Source organism: Erpetoichthys calabaricus, chromosome 3 (assembly GCF_900747795.2).
Source record: "Erpetoichthys calabaricus chromosome 3, fErpCal1.3, whole genome shotgun sequence".
Taxonomy (NCBI): Eukaryota; Metazoa; Chordata; class Cladistia; order Polypteriformes; family Polypteridae; genus Erpetoichthys; species Erpetoichthys calabaricus.
In genome coordinates, this window is record NC_041396.2 from 74,142,701 (window position 1) to 74,168,559 (window position 25,859).

Here is a 25,859-nt window from a genome sequence, read left to right on the forward strand (position 1 = left end):
CGGAATTGGATTAAGCATGTTTAACAATGTTATGTGTGCAGTGTAGCACCTAGACAGAGGATATCAATTAAATTTGTACCACAAACTATCAATATGAAGGTTTAAACTTACATAATGACTCAAAATCTATTTTACAATTCCTATGACTTTGAGATACTCCACTGACTCTGAAACTATAGTGTAACAAGGAGGCAGAGTTATATAATTGGTGTGCACGAACTGGAAAAGACGTCAAATTTTGTAAGCATCCTAGACTTCAGAATGGCCAACAAGGTCACATTACTAGAGAGAAAGTGACAAATACCGGTGTATTGATTAGAAAGCTCAGCGGATTACAATGGAGCAGAGCCATTAAGTGCTCTATATGGTAGCAAAACAATCTTGAAATCAATTCTCAAATTCTATGGCAACCAATGAAAGAGGGCAGGCATTAGAGGAGCGCAAGTGTTAGTCTTTGTAAGGATGTCAGCAGCTGCACTCTGAAGATACTAGAGCGTACAAAGAGTTAAGCTAGGGTGGGCCACTGAGCAGAATGCAGTAAAATCAAAAGTGTGTGGTAGCCACAAATATGAATGAACTGAGTGGGACATTTCAAAACATTATATCCAAGGAGGTGCCACATTTCTCATCTTAATATTGTATGAAAAATTATGATTTTTTTCTTCTCACTAACATAACAAATCTTAGTTTGAGCAGCTTCCACAACTTAATAGTTATTAAATGAGCACTCTGCTCCCCACTTTGCTAAAGAGTTTCTTTTAACAATGGTTTTTAAAACAGCACAGGTGGTGCTTTTCACCTACCCCAAAAATAAATATAGCTGTGTTAGATGTTGACTTCTGGGAAGTTAGCAATGTGCTTTGTGGCAAATGTAGACACTGAACTGGTTCATTGGATGGCATCAATAAATTAAGTGCAATTGACATCTACTTTAAGGTATAGGAAAAATGATCAGCCTTCCTGTACATTTCCAGAGCTACAGTGTAATACTTTAATGTGGTCCCATTTTGTTATGCAAATTTGGGTTTAATTTATTTGTATTGTAAGAGAGGACCCCATTCTAGTAATAAAGAGCATCCCAAAGTCCCATTATGGGTAAGTACTTGCCAGGGGGGCAGTATGCTATATTGGGTTAAAGCCAAAGCCAGATTAAGACCCCCCCACAGGCCCCTGAGTGATTTATAGTGTGTAGGTAGTTCCTGGATGACAAAGGCATTGATACTATTGAGTGGCCCACACGTCCCCTGGCTCTACTCGTGTAACGGCGTGTCTCCTGGCATCTCCTCCATGCTCCTGAGAGCTTCTTGTGACGGCACATATAGATGTGCCATTCTCGAGGAGCTGGAATTCCTGTATAGCTTAAATCGGCTGCAGGTACCGACTTGTGCTACCAGAAGTGACAAGAACACTAGCAAAATGCAAAACTAGAGGAGAATCAATCAGGAAGGATAAGGAGAGAGCAATTGTCTGTAGCCACCTCCTGCAAAACCATTCCCTTTTTGGGGGTTGTCTTGCTCACCAGTGCACCTGTTGTCACTTTCATTTGCACCAGTGCAGGTGATGTTGATTTATAATCACTTATGCTTCCTAACTGGACAGATTGATATCCCTGAAGCTTAATCAACTTGTTGTTTGACTGTGATGATTAAGTGTTCCCTTAATTTTTTTGAGCTGTATTCTGTATATGGCAATATAAGAGACAGAAAAAGAAAAATTTTTGCGGCACCTGAAGGCTTATCTTATATAATCAAATAAAACGTGGATTTATAAATGTGTTGAAAAAGCAAATAAATGTCATGTAGTTGGGAGACTCTGGAACAGACTGCCTCAAGATGGCGGAGCTTCCAGAAATATGGACTCCTGGCAGGTCCAGAGACAGGTCCAGGCAGGCAGACACTGGGATTGACATCAGAGATGGTAAGGTCATCAGTCTTCTGGTCTGCAGAGAGAGGAAATGCAAAGGTATCAGTTAACAGTGCCCTCTGGTGTTCCAGGAGGAAATTACTAATATGTGAGCCTTTTGGTAGGTTAGGAGCATGTGCTGATACAGCGCGTTGCCGCTCCCACCACATGACAAACTAGGTGAAGATCCCAGATTAGGACCTGAGAGCAGCCATGCAATGGGTGACACCTTAGCACCACACATAATTCAGATCGAATGGAACAATGTAAGGCTATATATATATATATATATATATATATATATATATATATGTACTGTATACTGTATATATATATATATATATATATATATATATATATATATATATATATATATTTTTTTTTTTTATACAGTATGTATTCACACACAGACACACTAAATAAACTTAATTAAGATGGTATGGGAGTGCAGCGGTTAGTGTACTTCTCAACATTCTGTGTCCTGTGTTTCCCATGACTGTTTGGTTAACTGGCAACATTAAACTGGCCTGTGATACAAGAGTAAATGTATGCGTCAGTGTAAGTGAGTGTTCTTTGATTAGAACTAGTATAATGTTTGTCTTGGTGCTTCCAAGTCGATGCTGCCAGGTCCTCTGCAAACAAGTGATGATGGTGGAGTAGGAATGCTAAAAATTGAACTGGGAGATAGATAGATAGATAGATAGATAGATAGATAGATAGATAGATAGATAGATAGATAGATAGATAGATAGATAGATAGATAGATAGATAGATAGATAGATAGATAGATAGATAGATACTTTATTAATCCCGATGGGAAATTCACAACTAATATATAATTAAAAATTAAAGATAATGTATTAATGAATACATTATAAGAAGAGCTTAGCCAGCACTACAGCAAGTAGCACAGCATGTATATCCCAGTTTAATTCTCAGATAACTTTCTTGATTTGTATTTTTTCTTTGTGTTTACTTAAATGTCCTCTAGCAATTTTACTTTTCTCCCACAAGCAACATGTATTCTACTAATTTGATCTAAGATTATGCAATTATTATAAACAATGGCCAGTATTATTTTGGGACTGTATTTTGCTACATGTTTTTGTCTATTTCTTTTAGTTATATAAAAAAAAGATATATTATATTATCAGATTATTCTTCTGATTGAGGCCAAATGACATTTTGGTACTGGGATTTGCTTTGGATCTCTCACCTAGGAAAGAGTGGTGTAGAAATTGGACAGATATATACTGTAAAATCATATTGCGTAGACACAGAATTGCTAGATATAGATGGTACAAAGAACAATCCATGTAACTCGTAGTGTAAGCTCTAACTCTGGCATTTATTTAAATATTTAAAGTATAATAAGTTTAATACCATTTGGGCCAGTGAGAGCAAAGAGCTTCACTTATGTGTTTCTCTGAGTGTATCTGCAGAAATTCACATAGTTTCGGTGCCAAGTATCGACATTGTTGCAGATCTGACTGTCAACTCCATAAAACAAACCCTAGAAACACCTGAGTATGTCTAATTTACTGAATTAAGCAGAATTGATATTAGATAGTTTTATTTTTTTTCTTTTTCAGTATAATTTCATTTAGAAAAATGAAATGGTACAATTTCAAAGAATGTAGAGGACATGTCCCCACAGAAGAGATGGCTCGGTTTCAATGTAATCTTCATAAAGAAGAATACAATGGCTAATCCAGAGAGATGTATGTTATTTTTTTGTAAATAATTTTGTAACACATCATAAGCAAACATGCCTGACAAATGAAATCCTTAAATTTTTAACCTTCTTTTTCCAATAATCTTTCAATCTATATATATAGAAGCCAAATACCGGTGACTCCCTCATCACGAAATCTCCCGAACCATGAGGACTTGGGACTTGAAATTTGAAATGTAGGTTACCCTTGGCCAATAAGTGCTTGCTAAGAAACGGTTTTAAAAATTTCGTGGTCCAAGCGCATTCAGTCTGTATGTCTGTCCACTTTTCATGAGAGAATTACTTAACAGATTTAGATCTGGTTGTTTTCTATAATTTGCTTGAACTTTCTGGTTGATTTTGTGATCTACTCTCCTCGCGTTAAGTACCATAGTTCGCTTGCATTACCGATGTATTTATGCAAATCCAACAGAGTGGCTGTTGGCCGAAAGCTGGGGGGTGTGGCCTTCCTCCTTCACTCGCCAGCCTCTGTTCGAGTTAGTCTACGTCTTGCCACATGTTGGAGTGCACCTTGCCCCTGCCAAGCTAGAGATACCTGTTTGTTCAACAGACATTATCATCTACAGATTGTTAAGGGGTAATGTTTGACGTTTTTGAGAGAGAGATCAGAGCTCCATGTGTTTTAGAGGGTAGCTGTTGATTGCCAGAGATATTACGGCCATGTGTTTTTGTCCCCACACGGGGAACACTTTCCCATCAGAGCAGAACACGATCAGATACAGTGCCAACGTCTATTGATTTTTAAAGTTTGTCCTGTTTTATTGTTATGTGGGCGAAGCCACGGGGTACAGCTAGTCATAATATAGTTGATACTCAGCCTGTAGCACGGTGATTGTTGTTCCTGCTTTAATGTTTCAGGATTATGAGTTTGTAGTCTGGTAACTGTCTGCATGGAGTTTCCATGTTCTTCCTATTCCTCTTTTGTCTGGGTACTCCTGTCTTCTTACCCCATCCATCCATGTTCAGTTAATGTTACAGACTCTGAACTGACCCAGTGTGAGTGAGTGTGGATGTAAGCTCCTGATCTGTTGGTCCCTGCCTTGTACCCGATACTACTGGGATAAACTTCAGCCCTTGATGGCTTATATTAAGTAAATTTGGGAAATGGATGGATGCTTTTAATTTTTGTCATGTTCTGTAACAAGAGTTCTGAAATCCTTAGACCAAAGATGTTAGCTGAATATGACTGGTAGATTTGAAAACAAATACAGTGTTCTTTCATAGTTTCTATATCTGATCTCATTATGGGCACGTACTATTGGTTCAAATCTCTTCATTAACAGTGATAAACAGTTTCAGCCATCTATCCAACCACTTTCAAATTTATCTAGTTCAGGTGAATCATCTTGTACATGTTATAATTAAAACATTTCATGCATTTTCATGCAATATTGCATTTTTGGAAGCTCAGACAGTGAGTTCATGTTGTCAGAATCCATAATGTATGTAGTATGTGTGTAGCACATAGGGATGAAAAGCAGTTATAAGTATGTGAAATTTAAACTGTAAGACAGGGGTGCCTAATACGTTGATTGCGATCGTCCGGTAAATCGGAAAGGTAGTGTAAATAGATCGCGTTGCATTCAAAAAAAATTTTTTTTAGATGTTAGTATATATATATATATATATATATATATATATATACTGTGTATATATATATATATATATATATATATATATATATATATATATATATATACTGTGTATATATATATATATATATATATATATATATATATATATATATATATATATATATATATATATATATATAGCATTTTTAATGTAGGTAAATCATTTTAACCTGGTCATTTTAAAAGTAGCTCGCAAGCCGAAAAAGTGTGGACACCCCTGCTTCAAGACATATTCTCTCACTTCAGACTACAGTATGTCATTTAAAAGGACTTGCAGCACAGACATAATATAATCTCTGTGGCATTTGCAGAATTTGAGTTAGCTATCAGATACAGAAATATTGAAATCAGTCGGTTTCCAATAATGTGTGTAAATGAGAAAGTGATATTGATTGCTGTGCTGTGAACCTCTATAAATAAAGTTGATCCAGCACTGCAATAGGATAAAGCATCTCCCTAGTCAATGAGCGAATCCTGTCTTATGAAACAGAAGATCGATTGCCCTTGGGCATTAGTCCTTTTTGGTTGTTTATTTAACTCTTTATAAGATATGTGCAAAAACACAGTCAGGAACATATAGTCTGTAGCAGTAGAATGTGATCCTGTTGATAACTTGCCTCTTCAGAACTAATTGGATTTTGTGGTTTGCCATCATGCTACTGAAAGGGGAAAATGTTTTTAAAGGGCAAAGGTCAGCTAGAGATGGAAGCTACAAAATCAATAAGAGGATGGAGTATGGTTAACTACCATTCCATTGGCAGTCCTCTGCTGCAGGATTGGAAGGTGTTCAGGGGTCACTGCTTTCTGAATGATGATTACACCATCTTGGGACTACTACAGCTTTCTGTTCTTTTACTGTCCTTGTGGACATCTACAGCTACACTGACCCTGTCAGTTGTCAACTGTGATTGTGCTGGACTGGTGGTTTTCATCTTCCATTGGGACTGCTCTGCTCTAAATTGTGTTTTTTTTTACTGCTGCCAACTAAATTTGTGCTTTATTTGTAATGAGTGGAAGCTTTTATATGTATAGTGATAATCTGCATAAAGATATCTGCAAAATAAATGATAAAAATTAAACAATCATAATAATAATGTATTAGTTTTAACTAATACAGTAAAAGTGTACTGTATTGTATAAAGTTGATGTTGTCAACAGCTATTGTTCAGATTCAGTAAATGGACAGGTAGTTTTTTATAACAACTCATTGAACACATTTTAATTTCTTTAACTGTTTGTATAACTATAACTCCCAGGTTTAAACCTGAACTAATTAACCCTCCATTTGTCTACATGTGCCTACTCCACGGGGTTCATTTTCCTCCATGAGTACCAATTTGTGCTTGCAGGCCAATTAGTAACATCAAACTGGCCCATTGTGATAATTTGAAGCTGTATGGGGGGGGGGGTGATGGATTATTTTCATAAAGTAGTTCAGTCCATTGATGCAACCTTGACCTAGATCTGGTAAAGAGATTTACTGAATTTTGGATAGCTGTAGAAGTTAATATTGCCAATAAGCTGCTGATCTAGCTCCTTTGTTGGCTTCTTTTTTTTTGATTTCCTAAAAATAGTGCCCAGGAGCATTAATAAAAAATGTACTCCAGAAAAAAAAGTGGGCCTGACTGTAAAACACCATTTTGGCAATATGGTGCAGCTTGTCGGTTTGTCTTTAAACAAACACAGTAATTTTTAAACACAGATGGTGTTAGCTGTATGTCCTCTGCATCCATTTAGTTATACCTAAGCTTGTCTCAAGTGTCTTAAGCTTAAAGAAACAATCCATCCAAAAACAATATTTTTATACAAGGGATGTTCAATAATTTATATACCTGAGAATCATTTATTTGTGCTAAACATCTAACATGTCACTGGAGATCGGGACATTTCTTGATATGCCACACATGTAGTCTAAGGTCATTTCATAGCAAACACTCAAAAGGAGTGAGTCTACAATGATGGTGACAGATTAGGAACATCACTCTATCATTAAATTCCTTACAAATGAAGGAAAGAAGCTAAAGGAAATCCATAAAAGAGGTTGAATACTGTGCATGGTGATGATGTATTTCATACTACAAAGTAAGATTATAGGCCAAGCAATTTAAACAAGGCCAGGAGTCAACTGAAGGTGACCCACACAGAGGACATGTTTCAAAAAGCAGAGGCCACGATTATGGAAGACTGTTGTGTTAAGGTTGATGTTATAGCCCATGATCTAGGCATTTCAACTAGCGTAGTTTCCACAATCATGTATACTCATTTAATGATGTCAAAGGTCAGTTCCCGGTGAGTTCCAGGAATGCTGACATTGGATCAGAAACATGTCGCCAGGAATTCAGTCTTGAGAACTTGGACCTTCTTAGAGAAAATCCTACTGACTTTTTCTTATGGATTGTTAATGGGGATGAAATGTGGATTCATCACCATGAACCTGAACCCAAACAAGTGCCCATGCAATGGAAGGGGTCCCTGTCCTCCAAGAATTTGTTTCTGCAGCAGTTGGCCAGAAAAGTCATGGCAACAGTTTTCTGGGATACAAAGGATGTTCTGTGGTTGGACTTCATGCCACCCAAGTCAACTATCACTGGAGAAACCTACACTTTCATGATGAAGTCATTAGATAAAGCTATCAAACAGAAACATCATAGAAAACTGTCAGCTGATGTGTTGCTGCTTCATAACAATGCATCATCCCATAAATCCCAAAAATCAATGGCTGAAATCAGGGAATGTGGCTTAATACTGCTTAACCATCCACTGTACAGTCCAGCAGTCCAGACCTGGCCTCCAGTGATTATTTTTACTTTTGAAACCTGAAGAAATTCTTAAGTGGACAGTGCTTTCCCAAGGATAACGACTTCAAGGGGGCAGTAACGGGTTGGCTAGAGAACCAAGATGAAGCCTTCAATTCTGAAAAGATTAAATCACTGGAGGCAAAGCGGCCCAAATGTATTAAAGTCAAGGGAATTACACTGAAAAGTAATGATGTGAGTTTAATCATCAGATTTTTTTTTCAAAGTCACATAGATAAATTACTAAGCACCCCATGTACTGTAGATCGAAGTAGTGACTGAGAAAAAAATGTAATATCATGTTTTCATACAGAATGGAGAGAAAAGGTTTATGACATAACAGAACTCAATGGTGGCAAGTGCTGTACAACAGCAAATGATGTGAGAAATGAGAAAAGGGCTCACATTACTCGCGTTGCATAGTCCTTGTGTCAGTTATCTAGTCATATGCTCAAAGCATGTAAAACATATGCTTTTGTACTAAGATATTGTTAAATAGTAATTAGCACACATCCTAAACAGTAACCTGAAGCCTCATGGGAGTTATTTTTTCAACTGAAGACAGGACTCTTGACCAACAAATAATGTGGAGAGGCAGACCTTCAATTCAAAAAGTGATTCTCATGAATATAATTTTGGGCTGGTGTATTCCTTTAATGAGCTTGGCTAGGTAGGACTCAGTTATACCCCATTTCATGTGTTCACTTGACTCCCAAGGCCAGGTGATCTTTTAAAAAATATCATTACCCCTTAGGCATAGTGTTTACTTAAAGTTTACTTAAAGAGCAAAACACCTAAACTATTCCTTTGATACTTGGACATCAGCAAGGCCTGGAACAGTCAAAGATCATCCCCCTCATACCCCTCATTTTGTTCAGAAGTCAACAGGAGCAACAGCTTACTTCATGTCAAGTGTCGAGAAGTCTCTGCTGATGTTGCTTTTTAGTGGTAAGTATACACAAAAGGACTACTGTCTCTTAGTCATCCCTTTATGACCACTCAGGTCCCTGGAAAGTTTTCCTCTCACTTTATCAACTTTGATTAAACTGTGGAGCTTCTTGGGTCATCCTTGGGCTCAAGGTATGCATTCCAATAGTCTTCTTTAGGCTTCACCCTAAGGGGATACAGAATTTTTTCTTCAGTATCTGAAGCTGCTGTCTTAGCCCGTCATCTCATGACAAAGAGTTTATGCTGAAAAATATCCATGTAAAGTCCAACAATAAACTTACTGAGTTATGTTTATTACAAGGCAATGCTAATATTAACATTCTGAAGCATCAAAAGGAACCTTTGAAAGTTCAAATGTGCATTATTGTGGATTTTAATGAAATCGTGTGGTTTATGCCATTGAAGTAGGATTTAAGCGCTGTAGTAGATGTTTTAGGGCTCTTAATCATCCTTTTCACCCTTATGTGGATTATTGCTCCCTGTCTGAAAGATAAGCCTTGTCCTCAGAGAACAGTGATTTACATCATGTTACAAGAAGTCAGTCAAGCAAAGATGCAGAGCCAGGAATGCGGCTTTAAAAGCACTTCCAGTAATATAAGCCAGGGAGGAATCGAGAGTGAGAGTACATTCTAGTGGACTTATTTTGGCACTAAGACATGTGCGTATTGCTGAGAAAACAAATTTGAAATATTTAAAGCATTGACTTAAGGACAAAAAAAAATTACGAGCACTTGTTTGAATGGAAGCCAAAGGGAAAGAAGCAAGTCATAAAATATTGTTATCTGACAAGATGATGAGCTTTGCCCAGAATGTCGATGTCACAACATGCTGTTGGTGTGTGGGGAGTGAAAGCCCAAGGCTTTGTCTGACCTTCAGGTTGAATTAAAAAAAAATACAGGGGGATTGAAGAAAGAAGATCACGGTCATTTTACTTATAAACAGTGGCCAATATTATTTTGGGACTGTATTTTTACTACAGTTTTTTGTCTATTTCTTTTAGTTACATAAAAAAGATTTTTGTTCATTTATTCTTGGTATTTAAAATCTTGTGCAGATTGGTATAGATACTTTAGATATATATCTCAATCAGGCGCTATAAAGGAACACCTTATGAGAAGTTAAAAATATTGAAACATTAATAATAATAATAATTCAAAGCACCGGAAGACAAGTCCTGGCCTAGTCAATGTCATTGGGTTTGAACATTCTCCATTCATCTGCATGAGCTTCTCTTGGGGTCAAAAAATAATTATTGTCATTAATTATTATTCAAAATCACAATGTAACATTCTCAAATTCACTTTATTCTTTTGACGATCATGGGTGGCAGGAGCCTAAATATGAGCCAACCAGTCCAGATCAGAGCTAATTTAGATTCACCATTTCCCCAATCCACACATCTTTTGAGATGTAAGACATAAATAAATTGAAACTGAAATTCAGCAACACTTACCACTGCTGAAATATGATAAATGAAATGAATGATTATTTAATATTAATAATAATTTCCTTGAAATAACCAAATTTAGTCCTTTTATGATTAATGCTTACTCTGCCTGTATGCTAATGAATAAAATAAAACATCCATTATGTTCAAGGTTGCACTAAAGCTTTTCTAATGCATATCCAGTATCCTGTTACAAAGATTCAATTCTTCTTGATTAATAATTCAGTATACTTTGAAATTTAGGGACATTCATAATGTGTCATCAGTTGCACAAGTTGTTCTTTTTTCCTCCTTTAGCATGGGATTATGCAGATCTCTGAGGTTAAAAAACAATGTGTAACATGGGGAAGAGAGGGGACTCCAAATGATCTATTAGAACTTTGGTTTAAACAACTGAAGGTGACATTCTTGATACTATTACACTGAACTTCAAAATAAATCTACTGAACAAAAGCAGAGGAAGACTGTGATTTGAACTACGCAGTTCTTGGAGGCAGAGGTCAAATTCCAGCCTCTCCTATATCTGTGGTTTTTGGTTGTTTTCACCCATTGCTTTTATTAGTTTTCCTCCCACACCCCATAGATGTCCTGGTTAAGCTGACTGACAGCCCTTAATTGGTCCCATGCGAGGCAGAGGATACATCAGTGTGCCTGTCTCTTGGTTACCTTGAATTGGATTAACCGTTGTCAGGAAATGGATAGATGGGTGGAAGAAGTGTAACCTTCAAATTAGTTGGTGTGTTTTTGTGTGTTTCACTCTAATCCAACAATTCTGTTACTTATTTTTAGACTTAATTTTCTTTGGGGATCTTTATCTTAACCTGGAGAATAAATCTTGCATGCCCAAGGGATCCATACAGTCTGTTCTGCTGAGAGAGTTATTCCTGGAAAGTCAAGACAAAGTACTCAAAAATAAATCCCCGCATAGTTCTTGCAAAGGTGATGGTAGAGGAATATTGAGACATACATTCAGAACCAGACCAGCACATTATTCATACCGCAGTGGTGTTTAGATATCCTAGTTAGTCCATTTAGTTTGAACACTGCATATGAAGCAGTGTATGGCAACACCATTCAGAAAGTAAAGAGTATGAAGAATCCATGAAAGATAACCATGAATGGAAATGTACAGACAGATGCATGAGAATACAGTAATCCCTCCTCCATCGCGGGGGTTGCGTTCCAGAGCCACCCGCGAAATAAGAAAATCCGTGAAGTAGAAACCATATGTTTATATGGTTATTTTTATATTGTCATGCTTGGGTCACAGATTTGCGCAGAAACACAGGAGGTTGTAGAGAGACAGGAATGTTATTCAAACACTGCAAACAAACATTTGTCTCTTTTTCAAAAGTTTAAACTGTGCTCCATGACAAGACAGAGATGACAGTTCTGTCTCACAATTAAAAGAATGCAAACATATCTTCCTCTTCAAAGGAGTGCGTGTCAGGAGCACAGAATGTCACATAGATAGAGAAAACAATCTCTAGCAAACAAATCAATAGGGCTGTTTGGCTTTTAAGTATGCGAAGCACCGCGGCACAAAGCTGTTGAAGGCGGCAGCTCACACCCCCTCCATCAGGAGCAGGGGGAGAGAGAGAGAGAGAGACAGAGTTTGTTTTTCAGTCAAAAATCAATACGTGCCCTTTGAGCTTTTAAGTATGCGAAGCAACGTGCAGCATGTCGTTTCAGGAAGCAGCTGCACAAAAGATAGCAACGTGAAGATAATCTTTCAGCATTTTTAGACGAGCGTCCGTATCGTCTAGGTGTGCGAACAGCCCCCCTGCTCAATCCCCATACGTCAGGATCAGAGAAAGTCAGCGCAAGAGAGACAGAGAAAAGTAAGCAATCTAGCTTCTCAGCCATCTGCCAATAGCGTCCCTTGTATGAAATCAACTGGGCAAACCAACTGAGGAAGCATGTACCATAAATTAAAAGACCCATTGTCCGCAGAAATCCGCGAACCAGCAAAAAATCCGCGATATATATTTAAATATGCTTACATATAAAATCCGCGAAGCACGATATAGCGAGGGATCACTGTAGTCAGGCTCACTTCTGCACATTTTTTGCTCTATAACTGGGCTTTTCTCTTCCTCTGACACTCTGAGGTCCTAGAATTTGCACAATTGGATGTTAAAATACCTTCAGATTGCATAGAGGAAAACTCTGTTGCTTTTAAGTTAGTACCTAAGATCTATTCAGAGTCAGTCCAGTGTGTGTGGTTCTCAGAATGGTGCCACTAACGTACTCTGTAATCTTACCAGTGTTCAAGTGGGAAATCAATGAAGATACTTGAAAAGGTGTGTTTGTAAGCACCCAGCCTGGTTTAAATCAATTTCTGTGCTAATTATAAATTTTCAGAACAAATACCATTCTTTGAAAACAACCTTGCTTGTAAATTTATTAAATTTACATAGACTATTCATTTAATAATGGCCATATGTTCTAGGCCATTGGGCAAATAGAGGCATGAAGCTGTCAGCTGATCACCACTTGTTGAAGAGTTGGGTCACATGGGCAGGGCATCAACGAGACATATGTGGCTGTCCCAAATCCATAGGAAGAGTGTCTTGAGAACACCTTTCAGGAGCCTGAGTTGGGAGCTGTAGAAGTTAGAGACTGCTTCTTCAAGCTCCACATGTCTCTTAAACAAAAACATGTGGACAATTAAAATGGATCTCCACTATAAAAAAAAAAAAAACTCAGTCTGAATCCTCAGCAATTCTAGCTTCACAAATATCTAAAGTTTCCAAAGTCATTGATGTTAGAAGATACTACTAACAAATTAAAAATAAGTTTTTACCCTTTGGGTCCTGCTTCTCCTTTGGGGAATGTTTGCAATTTTCAGCTTCAGTTTTTGTTTTGTGATTTTTTTCGGTATTGGAGTATCTGTTTGCATAGTGAGCAAATAAGTGCCTTCTAGCAGAATCAAGATTAAATACAGAAAGCACTCAAAATACAATTTAGGATATTAAGATCCTAACATATTATAATTGTGTGTCTAAAAGGATTTTCATTAATCCCACTTCAGAAAATTAAAATGATACCAGTTGCATACTGCATGCAAATAAACCTTCTACTTTATTTTTATCATTAATTAAAGTATGTAACAATTCAGACATTCACTACATGTGTGGCATACCAAGAAATGTCCTGATCTCCAGTGGCATGTTCAGATGTAGGTGAAACTCAAACCAGCCAAATAACACATATATAAAGCTATTATATAGCTCCAAAGATATTCTTACCAAGTAATAACATGTACACATAAGATATTTTATCAGACTAAACAATGGTTCAGATAACAGTACAAAAAACCCAATTAGAAAATCAAACAGTCAATTTAAGATGGTTTACACAGCATAATAAGACTACAGTGTTCTTCTTTCGGCTGCTCCCGTTAGGATCATCTTTCTTCCATATCTTCCTGTCCTCTGCATCTTGTTCTGTTACACTCATCACCTGCGTGTCCTCTTTCACCACATCCAGTAACCTTCTCTTAGGCCTTCCTCTTTTTCTCTTGCCTGGCAGCTCTATCCTTAGCATTCTTCTCCCAATATAACCAGCATCTCTCCTCTGCATATGTCCAAACCAATGCAATCTTGCCTCTCTGACTTTGTCTCCCAACTGGCCAACTATAGTTGACCATCTAATGTGCTCAAATATATATATATATATATATATATATATATATATATATATATATATATATATATATATATATATATATATATAGTATATAAATGAGTTTGTACATTTAACATTAATGTTTAATTAAGTATACCTAGCAAACCTTATCTCAAAGTATTGTCAAACAGATCAGATACAGTTAGAATATAAAAAACAGAAATATAAATAGCAAAAGTGAAATCAATTTTGTAGTTCAGGGCAAAATTGGGTGGAAGTTTTCACACCCAACATTACAAGCTGCTCAAGAGTGCAGTGCTGTCTTTACTACATTCTACTAGGTGGGCCTGTTCAGAGCTTTTAATGAAAGGGTGGCAATTAAACAGTCAGAGAGAACGAAGACAGAAGACATCAATATTGCTGCTACTTCTTTGTCTTTGTCTTGTCTTTGCGCAATGTCCTGTCTTGTTTGTGTTTTAATTTTAATATAAATTTTAATTCTATTTTTAAATTATTATTTGCATGTCATGTTGTTACACAGCGGCACGGTGGCGCAGTGGGTAGCGCTGCTGCCTCGCAGTTGGGAGATCTGGGGACCTGGGTTCGATTCCCGGGTCCTCCCTGCGTGGAGTTTGCATGTTCTCCCCGTGTCTGCGTGGGTTTCCTCCGGGGGCTCCGGTTTCCTCCCACAGTCCAAAGACATGCGGGTTAGGTGGATTGGCGATTCTAAATTGGCCCTAGTGTGTGCTTGGTGTGTGGGTGTGTTTGTGTGTGTCCTGTGGTGGGTTGGCACCCTGCCCAGGATTGTTTCCTGCCTTGTGCCCTGTGTTGGCTGGGATTGGCTCCAGCAGACCCCCGTGACCCTGTGTTCGGATTCAGCGGGTTGGAAAATGGATGGATGGATGGATGTTGTTACACTGTGGACCCTTGGCTTCGCAATTTCATCTATCTGTATACTTGTATATGGTTGAGATGACAATAAAGTTCACTTTGACTTGACTTGACAGATATACACTTATAGGAGTCCATATAATGTAAGTGACTGGAAGAAAAATGAAGTGTAACTGAGTTTAAAGTGTACTTTGTGATAATACCTTTGTAGCCAAATATCTCATTTGTTACTCTGTTCAGTATCTGGTATCTTTTACTCTTTTAATTTTAATTTCTTAAAATCTAAGGTGCCACTCAGTATTTGACTCTAACATTAGGTGCTATGTGACATTAGCAAAGCGTTTGTTAGTGCAGTAAGTAATTTAAAGACAGACTGCAGGTAGCCTCTGATCTACAGTGTCATTGATCCCTTGTAAATATTATAGGAGTTTATAAATTGTTTGTTAAGGTCTTGTTACATAATAATAATAGAGGCACATAGCTCCTATTCTGAATTGTTGCCTGCAGAAGAGTTTGTAGATTTCCATAATGAACTAAAAAAGAAATCTGCTTTGCTCAAAACAATCTTTCATATATTCACATGCTGTCTGGAGGAAAACAAAGTTTTTGTTTGATACTCCTGACATTTCAATACATAGTTAACATGTCGTTGGAAAGGTTGCTGGTAAACTTTTTTGCTCGTCAAAGAGAAGAATGTAGACTTCCACCTTATGGACATTCAATGATCATAACATTTTTTGAAATGTGACTGTTCCTACATTTACCTTATTTGATTTTTTTCTTTTCCTGAAAAAGGTTATATCAGCATTATACTACTCAAACAGAACTTGTTATCTCACCTACAGCACAACCCTTCAGCTACACTTTCTCTTTCTTTTTTGCTAAACAATTTTTTAAATTATTTTTAAAGACAAGAGAGAATAGGGGTTCAACCAGATAAGAAAAGTTCAATATCAAAAGGAGAATAAAAAACCCCATCCCACCAGCACTCCTGGCCCCAGCCCATTTGGAGATGGCAGTAAAAGCAAGTGCTAGCTGAATGCCCTGCATGTTCCAATTACAACAAACTAAGTGATTTTTAATTAGTGCAATTCCTTTTTCTAAAGATGACATAGTGGAGGGAGAAGAGAAATTAATACAAGCTTCTGAAAGTTCTATAAAAAATAAGTTGTAAAAAAAGTTGCTCCAGGAATTTACCAGATATTGGACTTGCTTTTTCTAGCAAGATGACAGGAGGATCTTAGCAGCTAAAGAACTCACTGAAATCGGTTTCTTATTAGACGATGAAAATGAGTATGATGAAAAATCAAGGAATATAAAAAAAGCTGTGGAGAATGAGGAACAAAGACATCCAAAACGAGCGAAAGAGAGGTGGAAATGTAGTTCCACAAAGATGCAGCTGGGGGGCAAGACCAAAACAAATAAAAGCTGCAAATTCTCAAAGGCAGAGTCTATTCTACAAGGATGGCAAACAAAGCCTGCACTTCTATCATGTGACTCTTACATCATAAAGAATGAATAATAACAAATGCAGATAGAAGGGGCCAGGAGCCAACAGCTGACACGAGAGGGCTGAGAGCAAAAACCTTAGCCCTCACTTGTATACTGCATGACTGAATTTACAGGTAGGAAATTAAAATGAAATATGCAGTGTATACAGATTTAAAAAGTGCAATCTGAGAAAGATAGAAAGAAGGGTTTTCTATTTAATTAAATCACTTACAAGTCTGTTTGTCACAGATGAAATGCTTTTGAGTTTGTTACCCTTCCATATCCCAGCATTGTTTACATTTGGGTACACTATTTAGTCACTTTAAACTGTAGCCATATGTGTAATTGTAGGTGTGTGCTTGAGTGTTCCTTGCAGTGGACTGACATCTCATCTAGGATTTGCACCCAATGTAGTTAGATTGGCTCCAGCCTGCTATAGGATTACATAGAATTATTCATAAGTCTCATCCTAAGTTTTTGCTTGAATTTGCAGCAAGTGATATGCAAAGATTATGAGAACCAATCTAGTTTATAACTGATCTAAATGATAACATGACTGTGTTGTTAGTCGTCATCTTATTATATGGATCATTACCATTATTACAGGCATATAGTTAATGATCTTTCTTCACAGGGATGTAGTACTAGGGTGTTGTACCGTGTTAGCCATTATGAATGTAGAGAAAAGTCAAGCAAAATGACACCTTTTATTGGCTAACTAAAAAGATTACAATATGCAAGCTTTCGAGGCAACTCAGGCCCCTTCTTCAGGCAAGATGTAACAGATGTAACAGATGTTACATCTTGCCTGAAGAAGGGGCCTAAGTTACCTCGAAAGCTTGCATATTGTAATCTTTTTAGTTAGCCAATAAAAGGTGTCATTTTGCTTGACTTTTCTCTACATTCACAGGGATGTTAATTCATTTACCAATCATTTGCACATATGCTAGGGAGATGATTTCTTTTTCCACCTTGGTAAGCAGATTGTTATTTCACATACCTAAAATAATTGTCTGTAGTGAAAATATTTATATAATTGTAATATTGTAGGTCATTTCTTCTTCACAGTAAATCCACAGCACTATTCACAATGCGTGCTTAATTTTGACAAGAAAGCTGACTGCTAGAGAGAAAAAACATTTTAGAAAAAATCAAAAGCACAGGTTACAGAAAATTAATGTGTCCAAGGTAAAGGTGCTGGGCAAGAAACACAGGGTTGCCATTTAAAATCTGCTTTCTGGCTGCCAAACTGAGCTTGAGGTTTGATTTACTGTATGTCAGGGTGTGCCTATGGAGAAATATTTAATAAAAGAATAAGTGTCTGTGTGTCAGTCTGTGTGTGCGTTCAGTTGCTATGTCTCTGTCATTCCAAAATATGGCACATCACAATTATTAACACTGCTTCTATGAATCCCATAGCAAATAACATACTATATAACAGACAGATGCATTGCATGGTGCATTGTAAACGTTGATGCTAAGGTATTTGTTGATTACTTTAATTTCAATATGTCTTAGACAGGTAGCACAGCTATTGAAATAAATACATAAATAAATGAAGTACACTGAAAGGTGACAATAAATAAATAATAACATGAAATGTGAGAATAATCAAATGTGTCACGAAATACATTTGTGTTGCTTATTTCTTAAATTATTTATTTAGTTATTGATTAATTTATTTTTTTCTGTGACACTGCGTACAACATGAAATAAGCCCTGAAATGAAAACTCTCACTTTCAATCATCAAAGTTGAGAAAGTACGTTGTAGCAAGTACTGTGGTCAATCGTAGAGTGGATGTGTGCACTTTGCTGGACTTGGGAACGTGTAGCTCATGCATGGGCTCAAAGTTGCCTAGAACTACTGTGTGAAATGGCTACTTTAATTAATTCAAGAAACTCTAAATTCATCATTATGAGTTTATGTTGGAAGTGTCTGCTGTAAATGTGGCACTTAATGGCCGAAGGTTTCTGTTCCCCTCTACCGATGATTTACCCAATCAAAAAGCAGTACTCTCTAGGACGTACCCTCTCAGCTTTACTGAGTAATTGTGACATTTTTCATTTCAGAGCTTACTTCTTGTTGCATGTGTGTCACTGAAATAAATAAAGAAATAATTAAATAAATTCATAATGAAATAAGCAGAAAAAAATTAATTTAATAACATATTAGTTTATTTATTCTTACATGCCATGTTGTTATTATTTATTTACTGTCACATTTCACAGTACTTTTATTTATTGCAAATTTATTTACATAAGTTTTTCCACAATATTCTTTCATATGTGACCACTAGCGTAATTCTTAGTGAATCAGAATGCAATATAAGTATAACATGCTGAGAATATTTATGCAATATACAGTAAATGTGTTAACTTCATCTTAAATATTAAGGTTATCTTGTACATATAAAGCCTAGAATTTGCCACAGATTATACAGTAGCTCATTCACAGTCTTTATTCTGGGAATGAACTGAGTTTTTGTCTGGCCAGCTGCTGACAGCAAGATGTGACTTTTCCTTGTCAAGTCCTGTACTTTCATTCAGCTGGCTGCAATTGGAAGTGTTGTCTTCTGGTTTCTTCCTGAGGAGACTGATGTTTTCCATTCTTTTTTTTTAGTGCCTACTAGAGATCCTGCCACTAATTTCTAACTGTAAAGTATCCACACAAATCTTCCACCATGGCAGAAGATGCGGACATGCGCAATGAGCTTGAGGATATGCAGCGGCGTGCTGACCAGCTGGCTGATGAGGTAAGTGGGAAGACTAGAAATAGATTTTTCCTCACTTTAAACATAATAGAATAATTATTTCAAGCAAAGCCTCTGTGCTTTGTTGATCACACAATGTAATGTTGATCTGTGTTTTGTATTTCACAAATCACATGGGAGACAGATGTTGAAAATTTGGTAACAAAGAGCTCTGCCTTTAGGGCATTGCAGTAGAATACGTATAATTTTTTCTAACAAGGAAAGTTCATTTTGTGCACTTTGATTTCGTTGCTTCAAAAGCAACTCCTGCAGATATTGTGTTGGTGGTCACTCCATACTTCATTGAAGTTTGATGGTACTTTCAAATTCTGTGAAAAGATACTCAGTGAGGATCGACATCCCAAGTGCTAATGCTGCCCTAAATTCTTACGTCTTTTACATACTAAGCCAAAGCTCACATCAAACTATGGAGATTAATTTGTTTTGTAACCAAGGTCAACACTTTGTCACAATCACTTGAAAATGTTTAATAGAATGTCTTTTAAAGTTATTTATTGTGTTTATTATGGCTATAGATATTTAAATACCTGTATGCAAGGACTGTTTAAGTTTGACAAAGCTCAGGAGTACAATACCTTATAGAAATGTACTTAAAAATGGATAAATGATCCAAAATACCCATATAGGAAGTTACAGAATTAGAGTACAGTAGGTGTACGCTGAATGCCACTGGCAAAATAAAATCATGCAGGCAAATATTCTAAATTTGGTTAGTTGGTTATGTAATATTCAGTACCATACAATGCAGTATGTTGGTGCTGTAGGGCAATTCACAACAAAGACAATGAGTGTGTGATATTAGCCCAGCACATGTTTTCCAAAAACTAAATATGAGTGTTCACAATGCACTTTGGTTTTAGTCTTCTTGGCATCATCGGGCCGTACTCCTTCTTCTGTTCATTTCTGTCCCATCGTCATTGAAACCTTAAGAACTTATTTCAGGTCTTAGTTCACTGAAGTCCCATGGCATAAATAAAATAGAGTTTAGAAGTTGCAGAGAAAAACAATGAAATTCTTACGTGCATGTGCTAATGAACAGCACTTCGCCTCCCTCTGGTGACGCAATCAGTCAGTAGAGTTACCTGACCTGGACACTTCTACCTTTCTTTTCTGAAAAATGTCAGAGCAGATTTGTCATTAACAGACAAACAGAATAAGAACATTTATACTGAAACTGCATTGTGTTAAATTCATATTTATCACTTCTTTTCAAAAACAAATTCTGTTCATTAATTTAATTTCAAACTATAAATGTTTATTTTACGTGATCTGTAATAATTGGTTCTCCATATGACTTGCTTCCTTTCTTGTGCCCCGTTCAGCCAAAATATGCTCCATCCCCTCCATGACTCTGAATTTGATCAATCAAATGTTACAAAACATTTTGAGCAACAGTGTTACAAAATTTCACTTAAAGTTACGATTTAGAAACCCTCCTAGTTCACTGATATGAAGTTTAGAACATAGCTACAGCTCTACCAGATCCTTCTCCCCTTAAATCAATTCTTGTCATAAATATACTTCCCTTTTGGTTATTAAGACAAACTCACAGGCAAACTAAGGTTGGGTGTACACTATGCAATTTTAGCCCAAGTTGCAAGAATCTAATTGGTCTTTCAGAATTGAACAATCTTCAGAATCCATCCATCCATTATCCAACCCGCTATATCCTAACTACAGGGTCACGGGGGTCTGCTGGAGCCAATCCCATCCAGCACAGGGCACAAAGCAGGAAACAAACCCCAGGCAGGGTGCCAGCCCACGGCAGAATCTTCAGAATATTCAATGAAAAACATTGCAATGTTACTGCTTGTAAGAATGTTCTAATCTGATCCAAGCAGCTTATGGGTTTTTAAAATGTCAAAAAATGTAGCCACTGTTGGCTGGAGTCTGTCAGGTAAGAGAGGTCATGCAAGCTAATTCTACATTTCTATTCCCAGTGACCAATCAGGAAGTGATTCTGTGTTTATGCTTTTCCAAGCAAGACTGGAAAACATTTGTGGATACTTAGGAAGGAAGACCAATTGTGTTGTGGCCAGAAAACCATCCACTGTATATTTCTTCATGAAATATGATTATTGTGTCTTCCGAAATAATAAGAAACACTGCCTAGCAGTTACAATTTTCTGATAGCATTGTATGTTTGTACCTTTAACATGTTAGGCATAAGTAAGTCGTTAAGATACAGGTTCACCATGTAAACACTGGTAGCAAGATTAGCTACTGTTAGTCTACTGTAAAATCAGAGTTATAGCTAAATATCACATCATTCTCCTCAGTGTTAAATTGCGTTTCTACCGTGAGCCTTGCCAAGTAGTCTTTATATGAAATTTTATAGCAGATTGTCCGAAAGGCCTCCAATCTTTCATGAGCATATAAAACTATATAGAATATGCCTGCCATCAGTAAAAGTGGTACTTAATTGTGCGCAGTCACCTAACACCTATAACATGTGAGAAAACTGTATAGTGTAGGCTAGCCCTAAACTAAGTCCCTATTTAGTGCCCTGCAGCCAGTGGCAGACTCCAACCCAAACTGTAGTGTGAAGGTATACCTAGCTGGTTGCAGACTGCAGGGTGTTTCAGGATATGGCAGGAGACATGCCATAAGAGGCCGTTTTGCCCAGTGCACAGACAATGTTATCTACAGAAGAGTCTTTGCAACACAGATACCATCTTTGAAGGATAGTAGGTCATATAGGTGACAGTTTCATGGAAGTAGTAGACCATGGGGAACAGCCATGTCCCCTTGTTCAACAGATGGTAGAAGGGTGGCTCTTTAACCTATGCAGGCCTCCCTGCTCCTTGTTCTGATAGACAGAACTCCGCAAAGCAACCTGAACCTTTACATCTAAAGTAGGATTCACAAAGGTAGGCATGGCTAACCCCAGGGTATATTCGACCCCAGAGTTTTTCATGAAATGGGTTTTTAAAGCTCGTTGTCGTCAGATATCCTTTGAATTAGTGTCATACAAACAGTAGCTCACCTGTTTGAAGGAAAAGGCCAGAGGTGATCAACAGGAGAAATAAGAAGTGTTTAAATGAGTGTTTTAAGCTACCAATGGGGTAGTCAGGGATAAATCCTTTGAAGGTAGGCCAAATGGGTTTAACAGGATTATTAGTCTTTTCATTATTATGCTGTGTTTTATTTACTCCATATTTTGAATCCTTCTTTCTATACTTCATTGTGCATTATAATCACATACTTTTCTTTTCACTTTTGTTTTTTTTTGGGTTAGGGACAGCTCAAGAGTACCTACAATGGACCACAAGAGTTAATATTGTGCACTCACGTTTGTTTTTGGGTTTTGCTGTTTGAGGCCAATTTTAATTAAGAGTAGATAATTAAGATTAAGCATATTATTAAAACTGCTAAGTAACTTTCAGGCAATAACGCTGATTGTAGGGATGGAACGGAGCAGTAGAATATTCACTGATTGAGATGGAGACAATTTAGGAAAAGTGTCTGATATTCTCAGCTGGGTAATAAATGACTAAGTGTGTCAGGGCTATCAGTTTATGATTAACTGTGAATCCAAGGACATAGAAAGCAGATTTAAGGAATATAACCCCTGTAAAGGTGAATGAAATTGATATCTTAGGCTATGCCAACATAGATTCAAAACAAAAGGTAATCTTCAAATAGTGCTTTATTGGTCACAGCTTGCCACTGATATCTCTAAAGAAGTTACTGCACTGCACTGTTGTTTGGAGAAGGGGGTTCTCACACGAAGAAAAAACATAGAAATGCCCAGTCTACACCATTCACGTTATTCAAACTAACATCTCAAGGACTTCATGTTTTATTATACATTACATTGGCCCATCATTTTTCAATTCAGTTCAGTTTATTTTTGTATAATGCTGTTCACTCAATGCTGGCACAGAGTGTGGTGTAAAGTTCTCAGGTAAGAATCAAGTATAAACTTTAGAAATCACTAAATACAGAGATAATACACATAAAGGCACAGATTTGTTAAAACACAACAGACAACACAGTAGAAACTGATTAACATACACGGAAACCAACAACATCTGTCCATGAATTAATTGATGAAGAGTGGCCATTTCTTTGTAGGTATTTTATTAGTGATTTTTAATAGACATAAAAGTAAATATCCAATCTAACCTTCTAGTTTTCCTTGTAATAGTGTTTTACATTCAGGCCTGGTTACACTGCAGTATTGCCACCATCATTTCAAGACAGAGAACCCCTGAGATATCTGAACTCCAGTCAATTGTGTGTCCAGTTTACTGTACAGTGGAGAGTATGGGGCCGGGGTTTAATACCCGGGGAAGGGCTGAACAATGAGAGCTAACAACAAATTCAGGAACAATTTGTGTATGTCCAACATTTTTTTTATTATTTGTTGAAACATATGCACTGCATAAATATGACATCAAGACTTTACATTTCAAAATTGTTTAAATATTATAGTCATTCTGTTACATTACACACTGGCCTGGCTCTCCTTTTCTCAGTGCTGAATGGGAGTTTCAGCTTTAGCTCTCATTAGCATCTCTTTCTTGGTATTGTTTTAGGTTTCCTGAAATGAAGAAAGAAGTTATTTCAGTTTTCCCAATAAAAAGGCATTGCAGTAGATTAAAATGAACCTGAGAGGGGGATACACTGATTCCACACCATCCCATGGGGCTACAGGCTGGCATCCCAATGAATTTTGTGTGTTGGGCAAATATATTGAATCAATACTGTCATTTTTTTCATCATCCCTACAATTATAAAGGACTGCCAAGTTTTCAAAATTTCTAGTGAGCAAAATACGTTACTGCTTGGAAAATAGTGCCATAAATTTAAAGATCATTGTAACTTACAGTAAAAGACATAGGCAAGATTCTGGAGTAGAGGAATTTAGGGTGCAAATGAACTGCGTGACATTTAATCAATCTGCGTTCAAACTGCTATAATTTGTATTTTGTTATAATAATGTCTTTTTTTGTATTTGTTAACTGCTTTAGGATTATTTACCCCACAAAACAAACACTGTTCATATTAAAATATGTTTCGATTTTGCTAATATATTAAAAATACCAAAATCAACAAGTGGTGGTGGTATTGCATTTATGACTGCTTATGTTTGTGGTGAGTACAAGATAATTAAAGTTGTGCCTAGAGATATGAATGAAATTATAAAAGTATTTTTATTCTAGAAATATAACTTTGTTTTCTCTTCTTTCTTTCTGTTTATTTCAGTCATTAGAGAGCACCCGGCGTATGCTGCAGCTGGTTGAGGAGGTAAGACAAACAAACACAAGTTGAGTTGTAATCTGAGCAAGGATGACTGTTTGCTGGAGGCTTTATTTTGTGTTCAGTTTGATTAATTTTATTCTGGGTGCAGCACAATAATGTTGCTTTAATTTCCTGAAGATAAAAGGCACAAGCAAGGTCATTAAATAAGATTTACAGCAATATTAGTTATAGTTAGATCAGTGCAGTTTATTAAATACTTAGTGGTAGAGCTGTGAAAACGTCAATAAAGGATATATCTGTTTACTGAATGTTATGTGATTAAAAGGCTAGATTATTGCTTATTGAACTGGGCAAAATCTTTATTTTGTAATGTTATTTTATTGACTCTCCTGCAAATTATATTTTGTCTTTTTCCTTTTGATATTAAGTTGTTCCCACATCCTTAGTTTTATTCACAAGCAGTTAAAGAACAGTACATCATAAAGTTAATACAAAGACAACATCCTGATAGACATGCAGTATAAGACATCTGGGCAGTAGTGACAGCTTTTCCATATATTTTTTCTATTCTACACCCAGTGTTTTTGGTGAATTATGGTTTGGTTTGATTGCTGCTCGCTTTAAATATCAGAATCTAATTACAGAGCATTTTTGCTTTAATCGGGTCTTGTTTTTGTTCAAAGCAAAAAGTATTATCTAGTTTAATTGAAGCTGTTATTGGAAATGATTGTTTAATGCAAGAAAAAATATAGTCATTTTCTGAGTAAATATAACATTAATTGAAATTAAAACATTCTGGGCTGTAAAATTTGGGACAGATCTGAAGAACTTGCCGTGCTAATACACAGTAAAACCGCTAGTGTTAAATTAATTCTTATAGCATTAAAATGAATGCTTAAAAATGTATAAATACATTTCAAGTGTTAATCTAATATTAGCAATTTTACTGTGTGACAGCTCCTATATATGGGGCAGTGAGGAGAGTTACTGCTGGATGAAATGTAAATGCACAAGACCATATTTAATTACAAACTGATAGAGCATTTTAAAATATTACAGTACATTTTATATAGTTAACATAGTATAAAACTTGAATACTAATTAAATGCACCTATTTCTAGAGTCTCATAATGCTGTACCCTTTAAACAACAACAATTATAAACATCAGAGTAAATAAACACTTGGGTCTCATAATGCATCTTTTTAAGTGTTTACTTTTAGAATATATATTAAAAAAATACTAAATACTTCTGTTCATTTTATAAACCTAGTTTGGTGAGGTGGGTACACAGCACTGGAACTTGCCTGGCAATGTGAAAAAATGATCAAAGGATAAAGTACATCGATTTACTGATAAAAGTAGATATGGTTACAAAATATCAGTAGGCTGTGGTAGGAAGCACAA

General features: G+C 36.5%; 1 protein-coding gene across 2 annotated transcripts in view; it reads left to right on the forward strand.

The window, feature by feature from the left end:
- The window catches only part of snap25a (synaptosome associated protein 25a), a 113,731-nt gene that overhangs the window by 42,730 nt on the left and 45,142 nt on the right, over nt 1–25,859 (forward strand). For both annotated transcript variants that reach the window (XM_028796921.2, XM_028796920.2), the window contains exons 2-3: nt 19,095–19,227; nt 24,457–24,498. In XM_028796921.2, coding sequence (XP_028652754.1) covers nt 19,156–19,227; nt 24,457–24,498 — 114 coding nt within the window. In that variant the 5' untranslated portion in view covers nt 19,095–19,155. The remainder of the gene's footprint in view (nt 1–19,094; nt 19,228–24,456; nt 24,499–25,859) is intronic.